Below are 18390 nucleotides of genomic sequence, written 5' to 3'. Positions count from 1 at the left end.
GAAAAAAGGCTTATTCAGCTGTACCCAGAGGAGAAACATTTTTGGTTCCACGTAGAACCATTTTTGGAAAGGGTTTAACGTGGACCAAAAAGGGTTCTACTAAGGGTTCCCCTATGGGGACAGCTGAAGAACCGTTTAAGGTTCTAGATAGTACACTAGATAGCTATCTACAACTTTCCATGACCAAAAAATGCATTATCGTAAGCATCAGCAACATTATTCTCGATGATGGAATACTGTATAAGAGGCAGAGTGTGTGGTGTGTGTGTCTCTGTGTGTAGTCTTCTGTTTAACCTAGAGCGTTTGGGTTAGTCTGTGTGCTGCTGACTGTTCAGTGGTAGAATGATCAAAAGACAGACACAAGGAAAGTAGGCCTCTCTCTCCCCCCTCTACCTCATGTTTCATTAATACTGCTTTTCCTATCTCATCCTATGACCAGAAGTATCTCTAGACAGATGCTTGCCTCTCACTAACTATTCCCTTCTTTCAGGCACCTCTCTAACCTTCTAATGAGGACTTGTGAGAGAAGTATTGCTAGGAGGCAGAACGGTCAAGCACCCAGAACATTCCTTCATCTAGGATTCCTCCCAAGAGACCATCATCAACATCACTCTCATCACGCTCCATCTCCCTAATACACCCTCTCCGTCTGTTATACTCTCCCTCTCTTTCCCTCACATCCCTCCCTATTTCCCTCCATCATGTCCCCTCTCTTCTCCTGACTGTCCAGTGGCTCCTCTGCGGTCTAAACTGCTGCTCTGATGACTGCCTGGCCTTCATGACTCCAGCCTCCTCTCAGTGTGACCTGTTCCAGGGGAGTCGTTGACACCCCCAGCGTGTGAAGTAAACCGCTGACCAAATGTGATTCTGTTTCTGGAGCTGTACATGGAGTTTTCATGAAGACTAATCCTCCTCTACAAAATAAGACAGGAATGTTTATGTTACTGACAAACCACTGCTGACTCCCCTGTCCTCCCTTAGATGTAGTTCTGAGTGAAACCATGGGAGCCAGAGGGAGAGTGAACGCTGTATGATGAGAGGGTGGGGTGAGGTATACTGTATGTGTTAAAGGATGTGACTAAACTGCCCACTTCACAAACACAGTCTCCCGTTTCCCGGCCACATTAAAGACCATTGTCTAAGCCTCTCTGGCTGGAGGCAGCCGCTCATTCCCAAACACAGGAACAGATGCAGAATGTTGCGGTCGGAACGTTACAGCAACATCACAGAGATGTTGTTTTTGATGTGTGTGCAGGTCTGAAAGTGGGCGCGTGGGAGAAGAGAGCGCTGCTCAACTGGTGTTGAGTGTACTGCACAGTCAGGGAGAACTGCAGTGCACCCGATGGCAGGGCTCTAGTGGTCGTCTGTCTGAACAACGTATTGTCTGAGCAGAGCAGAAGGGCAACCCCTGTCACCCAGTCAACACATGGCAATCAATCTTCAGAGTGGTCCCTCAATCAGCACAGCACTTCTGAAGCAATGTAATAGAGAGTGGACAAGAGGCTCAACAGCAGTTTGGTTGCGTTTGATCATTGATCGAGTCATGGCCCTTTTTTCATTTTCTGACACAGATTGGGGCAGGCTGTGTTTGTTTGGATGGTTGCCCTGGCTACGACAGAAGTAGAAAACTGTTGCTCCGGGCAGCTGTACAGGGAGTGTGTTCGGATGGCACAAGGCAACAGAAAGAATGAAAAGAGGGAGAGAAAAAAACTAGATTGAAAGTAGAACGTAGTCTGGAGAGTGAAGAGCAGCCGAGACTGTCGGCGACAATGAAAATGGAAGAGAAAAGCTTCCACTAATAGACTGGCTGGTGAAACGTGAGTGAGTGAGTGAGTGAGTGAGTGAGTGAGTGAGTGAGTGAGTGAGTGAGAGAGAGAGAGAGAGAGAGAGAGAGAGAGAGAGAGAGAGAGAGAGAGAGAGAGAGAGAGAGAGAGAGAGAGAGAGAGAGAGAGAGAGAGAGAGAGAGAGAGAGAGAGAGAGAGAGAGAGAAAGAGAGAGAGAGAGAGAGAGAGGCCCATGCGTTGGAGGCAGCATTACGTCTGGGGAGCACCTCTCTTTCCCAGGCAGGCTGAGGATGGGCTAGCCTCCCACACTGTGGAGCAGAGCAGGAAACCAACTCAGCTGGTGGAACAATACCTACCTCTGTCACCAGCACCAGGTCTGAGGGAAACTCCCCATTACCTCCCTGTGTCTCTCTCTGCTCCAGTAACACCACAACAAACACTAACACACCAGAGAGCAGTAACACTAAACTACTGTAGCATACCACAACACTGTTTCACCACAAGATACAGAGAATAATAATCTCTCTCTTACCAGCAGTGATTGTGCAACAGTGCTATCAGCATACCGCTGTGGGTCTTCTGTGAATATTCTGAATGTGATGTCCTATATAATCTGCAATTTTGAAATATGTTTAAAGGGAAGTAATTATACACAAATTTGTTTGTTACTCAAGAATTCTTTCATTTAAGAAACGGTTGTGCACAAAACATGAAATTAATATGAACAGTGTGGAAGGGCTTGAGGCAAGCGAGGACATGGTCAGCCCAGCTCAGACATTCATTCCAGCACTGACCTCAGCCATAACCCTCCTCTATAATCAGAGACAAGACATTGGGTGCCATAACGTTCCATTAGAATGTACCGTTCTAAAGTTCCATTATATATAGCAGCCCATGCAGCAGTGACTCAACCACTTCCATTTCCTGAGTGGTGGAAGCCAGGAACACTGCCTATTATTTGTGAGTAACTGATTCACAGCGCAAGACCATTGCCACTACTCTATATATGGCTCGGAGTATTACCATATAAGGAGTGCTTAATTTGTCAAGCGGGAGGTGCCGGACCAAAAAGTGAGCGCGAGAAGAGGGTGACGAGATACCGGAACGTATGAAAAAAAATCACACTTATAATAAAGCATTGCCTCCATATCATCACATTTGCATAGTGGCATCGAGCAGTAGAGTAGAGGCACTTACAGAAATTGCACACATGGGACATTTTTGTGGGACTTTTATAAACGCATTTCATGAAATTCTACGTCATTTTACATGACTGGAGACTTTGGCAGAATATTTTTCAATACTGCACAAATGATCGAAATGGCAGGCTACTTTGATACGGACAAACTGAGATAAATAAAAACGACCTTGTCTTGAATCCATCAATAGCCTAGGTCTAGGTGTGGAGACAGATCGAGGAGGAAATTATAGTCCTTAAAATGGTTCCCACTTTCACTGACTCACCCAATGATGTGGAACTCAAAGCATCTCTTTCTCTTTTGTAAAACAATATTTGGAAGTTGATCAAATCTTTTGGTAGACTACAGCATAGAGTCTTCTCTTCTCAGCAGGAGAAATTTGCTTTCCAACCTGTATTTTCCCTTCGATTGTATTTGAAATATTGCAAAAGGCCTGTTTAATCTGCATGCTGTTTTTTCACTGACATATTTGCCGCGCGTTCCCGACTGTAGGTTATTCCTTGTTAGGTTATTGGACTACAATCCACAGCTAGGCTATTTTTAAAAAGAAGCTATTGATCATCTGTGGCTAAATGATAGGCCTTCTCATGGTGCAGTAGGCTATTCTGAACGATTTCATTTAATTATGAACAGACAGCATTAATTCTATAACTATAAATTCTTTCAATTTACCAGGGGTGCTGCAGTTCCTTCAGAACCCTTCGCGTGGCTATGATTCTATCGGAGGGCCTGTTGTCCTGACCTCTGGCGGTCTCTATGGGGGTACCACAGGGTTCAATTCTCGGGCCGACTCTTTTCTTTGTAGATATTAATGATGTCGCTCTTGCTGCGGGTGATTCCCTGATCTACCTCGACGCAAACGACACCATTTTGTATACATCTGGCTCTTCTTTGGACACCGTGTTAACTAACCTCTAAACAAGCTTCAATGCCATGCAACACTCCTCCCGTGGCCTCCAACTGCTGTAAAACTCTAAGTATAACCAAATGCATGCTTTTCAACCATTCGCTGCCGGCACCCACCTGCCCGACTAGCATCACTACCCAGGATGGTTCTGACCTAGAATATGTGGACAACTATAAATACCTAGGTGTCTGGCTAGACTGTAAACTCTCCTTCCAGACTCATATTAAGCATCTCCAATCCAAAATCAAATCTAGAATAGGCTTTCTATTTCACAACAAAGCCTCCTTCACTCACGCTGCCAAACTTACCCTAGTAAAACTGACTATCCTACCTATCCTCGACTTTGGCGATGTCATCTACAAAATAGCTTCCAATACTCTACTCAGCAAACTGGATGCAGTCTATCACAGTGCCATCCGTTTTGTCACCAAAGCCCCTTATACCACCCACCACTGCGACCTGTATGCTCTAGTCGTCTGGCCCTCGCTACATATTCGTCACCAGCCCCACTGGCTCCAGGTCATCTATAAATCTATGCTAGGTAAAGCTCCGCCTTATCTCAGCTCACTGGTCATGATAACAACACCCACCCGTAGCACGCGCTCCAGCAGGTATATCTCACTGGTCATCCCCAAAGCCAACACCTCCTTTGGCCGCCTTTCCTTCCAGTTCTCTGCTGCCAGTGACTGGAGCGAATTGCAAAAATCACTGAAGCTGGAGACTTATATTTCCCTCACTAACTTTAAACATCAGCTATCTGAGTAGCTAACCGATCACTGCAGCTGTACATAGTCCATCTGTTAATAGTCCACCCAATCTACCTACCTCATCCCCATATTGTTTTTATTTACTTTTCTGCTCTTTTGCACACCAGTATCTCTACTTGCACATCATCATCTGCTCATGTATCACTCCAGTGTTCATCTGCTAAATTGTAATTACTTTGCTACTATGGCCTATTTATTGCCTTACCTCCTCACGTTATTTGCACACACTGTATATAGACTTTCTTTTTTTCTATTGTATTATTGGCTGTATGTTTGTTTATTCCATGTGTAACTCTGTGTTGTTGTTTGTGTCGCACTGCTTTGCTTAATCTTGGCCAGGTCACAGTTGCAAATGAGAACTTGTTCTTGGTTAAAAAAAGGTGAAATATATATTTTTTAAATAAGGAAATGCATGAAGTGTAACGCTGGAGATGCCTATCAGAGCAGAGAGGGATCATGGAAAATGAATCTCACACAGCCACAGCCATACGTTGGTCTCAAACAGAGGTTACTGTGTTGCGCAAACCATAAACCCGGCCTGGCCCGGCCTAACCCAAATCAACTCTTAATCTACTTTTTCACATTTTATCTGGGCGCAGGAGAATGAACAAATAAGCAATTCGAATGAACTTTGATGGCTTTTATTCAAATTTTTATATTGCAAGAAGTGACAATTATTTTTCATGACACGAAAGATACCAGATCTGGCCAAATCGGTTCCGGAACAAATCAGTCCAAAATGGAGAGAAATGTAGCCCTGGACATAAGTGTTCCTGGGGTATTTTTTGCTCTTGCATGAGAAATGTGTGTGCGTGTGCATGTCCCACATATGTCCCATATTATTAGCAGCATAGCGGTGAGGCCCAGTCTGTGTCTATAGAGTAGATAACCACTCACCCCCTGTGTGGAGTCTGAGGCTACGGACAGGAAAGGGATGTCATCTCTCTTCTTGACCAGCCGGTTACACACCACCAGGGTCACCAGGGAGATCACAAACACCCCCAGGTCAGGACTCAGCAGACGCACCACACCCCACGGGTCATCCAGGGGCAGCCTAGAAGAAAGAGACACATGCAGAGGTCAAAGGTCATCAAAGACCTAACGAGGAACTACAACGTGTACATTCTCACACACTTACACAAAGACAGTAAAGAGGGTACATAAACAATAACATGTACCACAACCAGTGAGTCATAAGATCAAAGAACAAACAGAAAGAACAAAAAGAGATGTAAGAGTGAACATTGGCTAAATTCTGCAGATAACAGTAAATGATCTCCACACACAGTTCAGGGAGGCATGATCCTCAGTGACAAGATACACAGTTTCCAAACATTCCTCACATACCTGGATACACCGACATGCCTCGATAGCGTCTCCCACAAACTACCTGTAAAGACAGAGAGTGTTAGGACTACCAGCTCTCCCCAGGCCACTCTGTCTCTGCCACGGAGTGTTGTTTGGGGGGAGGGGGATGTCATACAAGGCAAAGACTCGACAGAAAAACTACAACATAGCGTACAGCTGCCATAGATGTTCCCATGAGCCCCCAGTATCTCTGGGAGTAAGCCACCGTGTTGGTATTTGAACAGGTTTGTGAGGCATGGACAGACTGAAGCTGGAGTCAGCATGGTGGACTAGCTCACAGAGAAGCAAATAATATGACATCAAAGAACACTGCTTTAGCTATTACAGCTCCTTGAGGACACATTTATTTGGGTTGGCCAAAATAAGCGCAGACCACAAAACAAAATCCACATATTCTACAGTCGGACGGTTGTAAGCATGGAGCATTCACAAGCATCCCTTATAGCATTCCACGCTGGTGGCTAATGACAGAGCAGTCGACTGAGCGTGAAGAGAGCTGGACTTAACGTGTCAAAATAAATCAGAGGTGGAGGCTATGATTTCATGGAGTTTCTTTCGACTAAGTCTGGGGTGTCAAACTCATTCCAAGGCGGGCCTAGTGACTGCTGTTTTCTTGTTGTTTTTAAGACCTAGACAAACAGGTGAGGGGAGTTCCTTACTAATCACTGGCCTTAATTCATCAGTCAAGTGCAAGGGAGGAGCGAAAACCCGCAGACACTCGGCCCTCCGTGGGAATGAGTTTGACACGAGGTCTAAGTGACTGATTGAACCTAAACAAGCCCCTTATGTATGGCACGGGCCATTGTTAAGAAATGCTGACTGAAAACATGGCAATGGAACGGCCTGTGTCAAAGACGTCTATATTCACTCACAGTTGTTTCCCAGCGCATGGTCCAGGTCAGGGATAGTGTACAGGCAGATCTGGAAGGAGACATGGGCTAGCAGGAAGAGGAGACTGGTGCAGAACAGAGCCTTGATGAAGCGTCCAGTATGTCCTGGAGAAAAGAGAGAGATGGAGTTAGAGGAGGGGAATGGGGGAGGGGGACCGTGTAGAATATGAAAGGGAGGATAACATAACAATCAGTTCCTCCCATCCCTCAGGTAAAATAGATTCAGGAAATAGCAGGCTGCACAGTACTAACCGAGCATGAACAGGACAGCGGGACATTATAGAGGGTTGAAGTGTTTTCCAAGGACCTGTCCTGATCTGACTGAACTAAACATCCTCAACATCATCTCACCTTCAAATGATGCTTCATTTTCCACCAGTCAGAACACATACTGAGGCCATGGAGGCACTAGTAATCAGAGCAGTACGTTTATAGTCTAAGCAGGAATTGCTTGTAACAGTTAATTGCCCGTTTTTAAACTAAATGGGAACATTGGACTATTATCAAGCCTGTGGATGGCATGGAGGTACTGCCCGGGCCGAACTGTGCTGCTGACCATAAAATGCCCCCCTGCCCGCTCTAGCCCCGAATCCCCTCCTCGCCAAAGGTTTGTGTGAGGCAGCTTTGATTGGTCTCCTCATAAAGCTGTCAGCTCCCATCGCTGGTGTAAAACAGGCCACAGTTAAGACAGGCACAAACTCCCAGTGTAGTGAACGAAGGCTGCAGGTCATTGTGGAATCATGGGGGATTTTCCTTTACAGGCGTTGACTGACTCAAGAAAATTAGCAGCTACAAGTCAGTGTTAAGGGACGAGCTTAGGGCTTTGATTGTGTTTTATAGGGCTGTTTTTCTCTGTGGCCTGCAGGGCAAAGGGCAGTTTAACGGCTCGGTGCTGCTCTACCACCCCCTCAATTACAGCAGACAGGAGGCTAGGTACTGCATTTACAGGCCTATCCCTGATCCCAGATTTAAGTTTATTCCACGAACACCAATTTACATTTATGACTAATACTAGACCTGAAGATTAAATCATATTCAACGTGGCATTGCAAGCTAGAGGTAGTACACCAGAGCAGTGAGAGAGTATTATTCATGGACCTGCTTTCTGAGCCTCATCCTTTTAAATCATTTCACGCACAGTCAACCATTCACATTTGATATCACGCACACCACTCAGTGATGTGAACTTTGTGAAAAGGTTAAGATGCCCCCCCCCCCCCTTTCCAATTGTGCTGGATCAAGATCCATCACAGCCACTCTCTGTGTTGGACATGTTTATCTTTCCATGTATGAGATGGAAAGAAAAAGAGAGAGACGTGACAGAGCTGATCAAATGTCACACACACACAGCCTGCCTACTGTAACCACACATGCTAATAACATCTCAGTGTGTGTTTTGGAAAAGAAGGGACCCGTCCAAGAGAGGAGTAAATAACATGGGAGGCCGTTGTACACATCCAAGACCACCTGTTGAGGACGAGGTCATCCTGACTTACTGCAGACAGCTCTACTCAACCGCTGCAACCCAAACCCCTGCACATAAGCTCATCTGTCCCCAAGTGTGTGTGTGTGTGTGTGTGTGTGTGTGTGTGTGTGTGTGTGTGTGTGTGTGTGTGTGTGTGTGTGTGTGTGTGTGTGTGTGTGTGTGTGTGTGTGTGTGTGTGTGTGTGTGTGTGTGTGTGTGTGTGTGTGTGTGTGTGTTTAAGTTAAGTTCACTGCACCGTCTTCCCTCTCTTCAATCCCCTGGCTCTCTACCCCTGCTACTGGAAATGCATGATGTCATTGCCATTACATGGACAGTCTCTTTAAAACTCAACTCCAAAACAAATTCTGTAACAGCCTTGCTAATCGCCAGCATGTGTCCTGTGTCACAGTATAGTTGAAGGCTATTGAGTCCTTCCCTCTCCTGTAGGACCTGCAGGGCTATAAGCATAACCTATCATCCTTCTTTCCAGGGTCGTCATGAAGCTGTCCATCTACTACATTCCTACGTTACATTACTCAGGACCGTCAGCTAGAGTAACATGTCCTCTAAAACGTCTAAAAAATATGCACACCTAGCCTTGCTAATCGCCAGCATGTGTCCTGTGTCACAGTATAGTTGAAGGCTATTGAGTCCTTCCCTCTCCTGTCGGACCTGCAGGGCTATAAGCATAACCTATCATCCTTCTTTCCAGGGTCGTCATGAAGCTGTCCATCTACTACATTCCTACGTTACATTACTCAGGACCGTCAGCTAGAGTAACATGTCCTCTAAAACGTCTAAAAAATATGCACACCTAGACCCACCTACCTGTATTTACACTGTCATTGCACAGCACTAAGTAATCTGCGCCGTAATCGAAGTTTTGGGATAGTTTCCTAGTCCAAGAGATAAAGTAGGAATGGAATGTGGAGGTGCATTCCAGTGTCTTAATACAAGGCCAGAGGGAGACAGCTCCTCACAGGGAACCAGAGCATGGTATGTAATGTTCTTTCCAGAGCAGGTTTGATATGATGGAGATCTCTCTGAGGAGAGACCAGCACAGCCACCAATGTGGGGAAACCACATCTGAGACCTGCAATCGCTATGCCTAAGTACTACCAACACATAACACAAACATTATATTAAAATCACATCCACCTTCACACCAGGGATTTTTTAAATGTATTTTATTTATATAACCTTTATTTAACTAGGCAAGTCAGTTAAGAACAAATTCTTATTTACAATGAAGGCCTACACCGGTCAAATCCGGACGACGCTGGGCCAATTGTGTGCTTCCCTATGGGACTCCCAATCACGGCCGGATGTGTTTCAGCCTGGATTCAAACCAGGGACTGTAGTGTCGCCTCTTGCACTAAGATGCATTGCCTTAGACCGCTGCGCCACTCGGGAGCATGACGTGACAGCCATTGCAATCATGGCCTCATCATGTCTCATCAGATAGTGAACTGTCTGAGAAGGTCTGGTTTTGGATCTGAGTGGGGGCAGCAGCGTTCTAGGTGAAAGTCAAAGGTGAGCAGAGGCCACTGGGTAGTGTAGTTCACTACAGGGAGGGGAGATCAAACCCAAACTCAGTGAATTGCAGGACCTTTTCTAGGCCATGTTCGCCTTTTCTAGATAATATTTTCAGAGACAGGCAGAAATTTGCTCTGGTGACTTCTTTTTAAAAAACGGTTTCAGCGGGCGCCCTCCTTCCCCACTCGCCCTGGTGCTGTATGCGTCATAACCTCAACTAAAACCTGCAATCTGGGGTGACATTACTGGATTTTCCATGAAACGGGTTCATTTGGAGGAATTCTAACATTTACGAGAGTAACTCTGAACATTGTTCTAACAAGTCTTGTGACTGTAGTGCACCTAACATGGAGGGGTGCAGCAGGGTTCCTGGGCCCGGGTTAGAGTGGAAAGAATAACTGCATGTTAAAAGAGCAGGGTATTATGTTTAATTCTCAGGCCGCTAAACAGCCACACAACTTTCACAGTTTGGTCTGGAGGTTATCCTGCAGCTGTTGGGTTTATTTATTCCTGTACACGATTTAGACTGAAGGGAGATGGGAATAATAGTTACAAGTCGAAAAACAGAACCTAATTGAGTTTCATCCCTGAGAAATGAGTCGACTCCTGCCAGGCACTCTGAGTAATACTGTGCTGTGTTTGTTTTAATTCACACAAAAAAACTATGTATTTTCTTTAATTGCATTGACATCATTTGTAAAAACGGGGAGATTTCAAAAAAGAGGACCTCGGACATAATGTCTTATTTTTTTCCAGCACATCGTAAAAAGCTGGTTTAGATGGCCAGTGTAAACAGAGCTGTTGTGTCGAGAAGTCTGCGGGGCCAGCCTCCGGACACAACAGTTCAGGGTACAGAGGGCGTTGTGGTTTAAATGAGGGCACTTTGGGCCTGTTCTTTTCTGATGATTATTCCCTAATGGAATTTGGCCTTTAGGTACCCTCTCTAATGCTAGAGGTCACCGTAAAGCAGGACTAAGTAACTGCTACCTGGGCCCTTGAGCCATAAAATCAGCCATAGGTGTCCTTAAGCGATTAAGACGTTTCAAATGTATAGTCTATTCAACCCCAAGGTCTCAGCCTTGATTTAATGCTTTGGCACCAGGCACGGAAGGGTGAAACAACGCAGAGATAAGGCAAGAGTATTTAGGTCTTTCTTCCCTCTGGAGGGGGAGAGATTTGCTGTGAAACTCTCAAAGTAATGACTTCCTATATCTATGCATGTCTATTTGTCTCTGTCCGTCCGTCCGGTTGTCTGTCTATTAAACCTTTAAACATAGAAGTTGTTTGCCTTGTATTTTGCTTCGTTCATTTCTCCACACCTTGACCGGTTTTCAATTCCTAACACCATCCACTGACTGGAAGCACACACACTGCATCTCTGGCCTACACCACCTGTACGGTACACACTGCATCTCTGGCCTACACCACCCGTACGGTACACACTGCATCTCTGGCCTACACCACCCGTACGGTACACACTGCATCTCTGGCCTACACCACCCGTACGGTACACACTGCATCTCTGGCCAACACCACCTGTACGGTACACACTGCATCTCTGGCCTACACCACCCGTACGGTACACACTGCATCTCTGGCCTACACCACCTGTACGGTACACACTGCATCTCTGGCCTTCACCACCCGTACGGTACACACTGCATCTCTGGCCTACACCACCCGTACGGTACACACTGCATCTCTGGCCTTCACCACCCGTACGGTACACACTGCATCTCTGGCCTACACCACCCGTACGGTACACACTGCATCTCTGGCCTACACCACCCGTACGGTACACACTGCATCTCTGGCCTACACCACCTGTACGGTACACACTGCATCTCTGGCCTACACCACCCGTACAGTACACACTGCATCTCTGGCCTACACCACCTGTACGGTACACACTGCATCTCTGGCCTTCACCACCCGTACGGTACACACTGCATCTCTGGCCTACACCACCTGTACGGTACACACTGCATCTCTGGCCTACACCACCTGTACGGTACACACTGCATCTCTGGCCTACACCACCTGTACGGTACACACTGCATCTCTGGCCTACACCACCCGTACGGTACACACTGCATCTCTGGCCTACACCACCCGTACAGTACACACTGCATCTCTGGCCTACACCACCTGTACGGTACACACTGCATCTCTGGCCTTCACCACCCGTACGGTACACACTGCATCTCTGGCCTTCACCACCCGTACGGTACACACTGCATCTCTGGCCTACACCACCTGTACGGTACACACTGCATCTCTGGCCTACACCACCTGTACGGTACACACTGCATCTCTGGCCTTCACCACCTGTACGGTACACACTGCATCTCTGGCCTACACCACCTGTACGGTACACACTGCATCTCTGGCCTACACCACCCGTACAGTACACACTGCATCTCTGGCCTACACCACCTGTACGGTACACACTGCATCTCTGGCCTTCACCACCCGTACGGTACACACTGCATCTCTGGCCTACACCACCTGTACGGTACACACTGCATCTCTGGCCTACACCACCTGTACGGTACACACTGCATCTCTGGCCTTCACCACCTGTACGGTACACACTGCATCTCTGGCCTACACCACCTGTACGGTACACACTGCATCTCTGGCCTACACCACCCGTACGGTACACACGGCATCTCTGGCCTACACTACCCGTACGGTACACACTGCATCTCTGGCCTACACCACCCGTACGGTACACACTGCATCTCTGGCCTACACCACCTGTACGGTACACACTGCATCTCTGGCCAACACCACCCGTACGGTACACACTGCATCTCTGGCCTACACCACCCGTACGGTGCACACGGCATCTCTGGCCTACACCACCCGTACGGTACACACGGCATCTCTGGCCTACACCACCCGTACTGTACTGCTAAAATATTTGAGTGAGACAACACACTCACCCTGCTAGTTGATCTGCTTACTAGAGGGATCTCATTCACATGTTCTATGTGTGTAAACTCATTACACTAAGCTACATTTGTTTAAAAACCTCTACCAATCAGCAACAATAATCAGCTACCCGAAGAAACAGCTACCCGATAGTAAACAAAAATGACTGACAACACCGACATTTCTGTTTTGTTGTTTGCATTACGTGTTTGGATCTTACACCATGTCCTGCTGCCTATGCTTATCTGGGCTGTTCTCTGGCATCCTGTCATGTCGCAGTGCTGCGTTGGTGTGAGAAAAGCTGGCGTTTGCGTAAGAAGACTGCTGAAATAACAGTGGTGTGTGGAATCCCAGTTCCTGTTGGCGGCAGAGGAGCGGAGGGCACATAGCAGGCCTGCCTCTGGGAAAAGCACCTCTCTGGCCCCTGGCCTCTCACTCTCAGGGCACTAATCAAACCAGGAGAAATAACCAAAAAGGGGTCCACCGGCCCTCACTCCTCCCACCAGGGTTGGGGTCAATTCCATTTAAATTCCAAATGTTCCTCATTGAAAAGCATCAAAGACAACTGGAATTGAAATGGAATTTACCGCAACCCTGCCTCCCACATAACTCCCAGCAGCAGAGGCTGCTGAGGGGAGGACGGCTCATAATAATGTCTTGAATCGAGTGTAATGGCTGGAATGAAGTGAATGGAATAGTATTAAACAGATGAAAACCATTTGATACCATTCCATTCCAGTCATTATTATGAGCCGTCCTCCCCTCAGCAGCCTCCACTGCCTAGCCGGTAAAGGAAAGGAAGGGTCAAGCTGGGCAAATATCCATAATATAGCCAATATGTTTGTAGGTGTACTTTACATGCCAATTAATGAAGATAGTGTTGTCATTTGTTTTCATTATTAAAATGATTTACAGGTCGACATGGTTTGTGATGAAATATGCAGTCTCTTTTCAGTGCACACTAGCAGTAGATCATTTTGTCCCATGTGGCAGTGGACAGATACCTTACATACTCATGCTAGTTCTCTCTCATTATTCAAAATGCTGGACTCTATTTTCAATGGCTAAACCTGTTCCATTTCTCCATAGGGGAAAATTACAAATAGTGGACTCATATTAGTCTGAGAACAGACAGCTGTCCTGTCCAATATATCATTATTGGAACAGAAATCATCTGAAATCACCTGCAAACTAGTTGTCAACGGTATTTACGGCCCTTCCCTAAAATTTTTCTCTGCCCAGTTTAAGCTGTGGTTGGCTTTGAGTACTCATTAAGGGAGGCCTGGCCTGGTGTGCATTTCCCTCACACCCTCTCATTTATCAGCATGACAGTCTGTGACAGTTGGACTTTTGGGCCTTTGAAAGCCACATGACGCCTTCCTCAACAAATGACACACAAAACAAAAACCAGAGGGGACATTCAACCCTTCATGTCTCAAACTGATGTTACCCCGGCGACATGAAAGCTGTGGATATGGACGATGTCTCGACAGCGGTGCCTCAGGAAGGGACGTTGTAAAGCCCCAGCAGGTGTGAATAGAATACACAGGGGAGGAGATTTGATGCAACACCCTGCGAGCGTCAGACCTGAATACTAGCGAATAAATCCCCTATATGTTTCCGATGTTAGGAACAGTGTAACCCAGCAGGCTCCAGACAGGTGTTCAATATTTGTCCTTTTACTTATCAGCTCTGGGGAAGCGACAGTGTGTCCAGATTGTACAATACGCGGGATTTAGATAATAGGGAGCAAGCAATGGAAAATAGTCTTTTGAAGGGAATGTCAAACACGGTGTATCAGGTGATGTGTATTTGGGCTGCGGAGGAGCTGAAAGGGACTATTAAGGCTTATCACGGTCCTCTCTGTCAGTGGCCTCAATGAATCCAAATGATACCATCCCTTATGGGCAATACAGTTGGTAAGATCCACTTAATTGAGTCTTAGCTTACATTAATGAATGAATGACAATAATATGGGATCGATTCAATGACACAAACGGGGAAAGCAAGAGCGCACATGCATGTGGTAGCCTGTATTAATTGTAACGCATATGGAATAAGCTTCCTCTCGGTCTTCCTCTCAGTCCCCGGTAACAGTCATAGTTTCCTTCTAGACAGGCCAGAGCGTCTGTAACCAGGTCAGCTCTCAGGGCAGTATGACATAAGACGGCTCCTTTAACACAGAGGAAATTGTGACCATGTCTACTCTCAACCCTAACATGCCCCCATGCTCCACCACATTCACGGAGGGTGAGATAACATTTTCCCCGGAAAGGAGGAGCACGTGGAGGTGAGGCGAAGGGGTCGTTTCTGCTTGACGTCTCCAGAATCCTCCTGGTTCATCCATCTGCCCACTTTCTTAAATGCATCTGGTCCTCCCATGGCGGCCCGGACCAAGAAATGTGCTGATAATTGGAGGCAGGGAACGATTCAATGTGGTTTTCATTAAAACCGTTAATCCTATTCTCTGTCAGGCTTTATTTTATAGAGGCTGGCAGACTCTGGGATTTTCCTACAGGGAATCATCTCCACCAGTGAGTTCCACTGAAATAAACCTCTCACCATTTACACATATTCAGTTCCCCCAGGAACAGTCATGTGACCCCGCACAGTTTATCATGCTCAGATTGCCCTCCTTTTCCCCTCTAAAAGAAACATGGGTTATTGACCCTAACAACACGGAGACAGAATAGTATTAAACGCAGCTTGTTGATATAATCTCCCATCCTTTCATCGATGGGGGAAAAAAAGAACAAAAGAGAGAGAATGGGAAAATTCAACTGTTTTAATTATCTATAATAAGCGTGCTTCCGGTTCTGTGTATATTTTCCCAGAGGCGGCAGGAACGGGGTCTGGTTCACTGTAGACCAGTACAGGAACTGATAATGCCCATTGGCTCTCAGGAGCATGAGCCAGTTGATATGTTGGATAAACAAGCCTCTGGGGGTTAAGGCTGGGTGCAGGGTGTGTGTGCTTATCTGTGCTGTTAAAAATTAGTCCCATTTCTATTGTTCGCTCTACAGCCACCATAGACCATTAAACTGCTACCACAGACAGGGATGTGGGTGGAGGATAGGGGCAGGATGTGGAAAGAGCGGATTTTCCAGACCTGAAATCAAATCCACTGTTTATTGCTATTTGATTAAGAGCCTCATGCTAATCACATTAGCCTACATTAGCTCAACCGTCCCGCGGGGGACTCACCGATCCTGTAGAGGTCTTAAGAGCACACCAGGAGATTTGTCTGTCTAAAATAGAGCAATATTTATGTAGAGTAAATCAATGAAACCACTTGGGATTTGCTGAGCAAGAGCAGCGTTGGCAAAAAAAGAATAGAGCTGTCATGAGGTTAGCTCTATACTTCCGAACACCCTCTTTACTATAGAATAAGGACGTCGTTGAGCCGTAGGTTTGTGCTGCTGACAGACTTTTTCTTTGTGCAGTTCTGAAAAACAACATCTGCTGTGTTTTTCTCATGTCCGCAGGAGATTAACACAGACTGCAACTAAGTACGGTGGAATCTGAACCTTATATCGAGGGAAGGCTGAGGGAAAATACCGTACCATCAAATCATGAGAAGGTAGAGATGGAAAAACTCTGAGTGTATTGTGGTAATGAAGTTCGGCTTCCAGAGCAGAGTCAAGAATAATAGGTTTCTGTACTTTTCAGATGAATTCCTGTCTCGTTGCCATCGCAGATTACTGACCATTAAGGTTTTTCACTTCCCACATTAATATCATAGCTATTTCTCTGCAAATGAGTTTTTATTCCTAACCAGACCACACATTTGTACACGTAAAAGTAACCAGGAAATAGAACTAGAGCTTGGGTGGCCCTGTGTGTTATAGTCAAAAGGACCAAATTCAATCACTCTTTAAAGGGGTAATCCGGAGTTCAAAATTGACAAATAGAAACCACTCTCAAATGAATAGACAGAGTTATGAATGCCAGGACTGACCTGACCATCTATGAGATAAAAAAAATGTTTTAACCATGCTTGTTTACATTGACTTTGTTTCCAAACATTGGAGTAAAAAAGCTTATATTTTGGGTTCTGATGGGTATGACAGTCGAACTAAGCTCGAGGCAGTTATAAGATACACTACCGTTCAGAAGTTTGGGGTCAAAGAAACATTTTTGTTCATTAAAATAACATCAAATTGATCAGAAATACAGTATAGACATTGTTAATGTTGTAGATGACTATTGTAGCTGGAAACAGTGGATTTTTAATGGAATATCTACATAGGTGTACAGAGGCCCATTATCAGCAACCATCACTCCTGTGTTCCAATGGGACGTTGTATTAGCTAATCCAAGTTTATAATTTTAAAAGGATAATTGATTTTAAAAGGCTAATTAGAAAACCCTTTTGCAATTATGTTAGCACAGCCGAAAACTGTTAAAACTAGCTTTCTTTAGACTAGTTGAGTATCTGGAGCATCAGCATTTGTGGGTTCGATTACAGGCTTAAAATGGCCAGAAACAAATAACTTTCTCCTGAAACTCATCAGTCTTTTCTTGTTCTGAGAAATGAAGGCTATTCCATGTGTACTATTCCCTTCACAGAACAGTGCAAACTGGCTCTAACCAGAATATAAATAGGAGTGGGAGGCACTGGTGCACAATTGAGCAAGAGGATAAGTTCATTAGAGTGTCTAGTTTGAGAAACATACGCCTCACAAGTCCTCAACTGGCAGCTTCATTAAAAAGTACCCGCAAAACACCAGTCTCAACATCAACAGTGAAGAGGTGACTCCGGGATGCCTGCCTTCTAGGCAGAGTTGCAATGAAAAAGCCATATCTCAGACTGGCCAATAAAAATAAAAGATTAAGATGGGCAAAAGAACACAGACTCTGGACAGAAGAACCCTGCCTCGAAGACCAGCATCCCGGAGTCGCCTCTTTACTGTTGACGTATGGTTCAGTGAGAAACATGAATGGCGAAGAATATGGGATGAGCAGCTATGCAGGTTTGAACCGACATATCAACGACCCGCCTCTCAGTTTGGCATGGAGTGTACAGAAGGACACCGAATTCACAACGAGCAACAATGTGTGTCTGTCGGCGTAATTAAAAAGTTGAGGGAAGAGGGGCGTGACAAAGCTGCCCACCAGTGAATGGCTACATATGGTATGTAACTGTTAGCTAGCTAAATCATTCTAATCAATAAATATTTCTTTATAAAGCCCTTCTTAGATCAGCTGATGTCACAAAGTGCTGTACAGAAACCCAGCCTAAAACCCCAAACAGCAAGCAATGCAGGTGACTGGCTCGGTTTTAATGTACCCTGACAATATAACTGGTAGCTATGTAGGCCTAACTATTACTATAACTATGCTGCTATAGTTTGTGTCAGGGGGCAAGGGTCAGTCTGTTATATCTGGAGTATTTCTCATGTCTTATCCAGTGTCGTGTGAATTTAAGTATGCTCCCTCTAATTCTCTTTATCTTTTCTCTTCTCTCTGAGGACCTAAGCCAGTGGTTCTTAACCTTGTTGGAGGTACTGAGCCCCAACAATTTCATATGCGCATTC

The 18390-nt window shown here is 45.7% G+C and overlaps 1 protein-coding gene across 2 annotated transcripts in view; it reads right to left on the bottom strand.

The window, feature by feature from the left end:
* The window catches only part of LOC124035817 (piezo-type mechanosensitive ion channel component 1-like), an 89771-nt gene that overhangs the window by 26992 nt on the left and 44389 nt on the right, over positions 1–18390 (bottom strand). For both annotated transcript variants that reach the window (XM_046349584.1, XM_046349585.1), the window contains exons 3-5: positions 6898–7020; positions 6005–6047; positions 5555–5711 (exon numbers count right to left, since the gene is read on the bottom strand). In XM_046349584.1, coding sequence (XP_046205540.1) covers positions 5555–5711; positions 6005–6047; positions 6898–7020 — 323 coding nt within the window. The remainder of the gene's footprint in view (positions 1–5554; positions 5712–6004; positions 6048–6897; positions 7021–18390) is intronic.

This window comes from Oncorhynchus gorbuscha, linkage group LG05 (assembly GCF_021184085.1).
Source record: "Oncorhynchus gorbuscha isolate QuinsamMale2020 ecotype Even-year linkage group LG05, OgorEven_v1.0, whole genome shotgun sequence".
In the NCBI taxonomy this organism is placed as follows: Eukaryota; Metazoa; Chordata; class Actinopteri; order Salmoniformes; family Salmonidae; genus Oncorhynchus; species Oncorhynchus gorbuscha.
The sequence above is the reverse complement of the archived record's forward strand: the minus strand, read 5'-3'. Positions and strand labels throughout refer to the sequence as shown.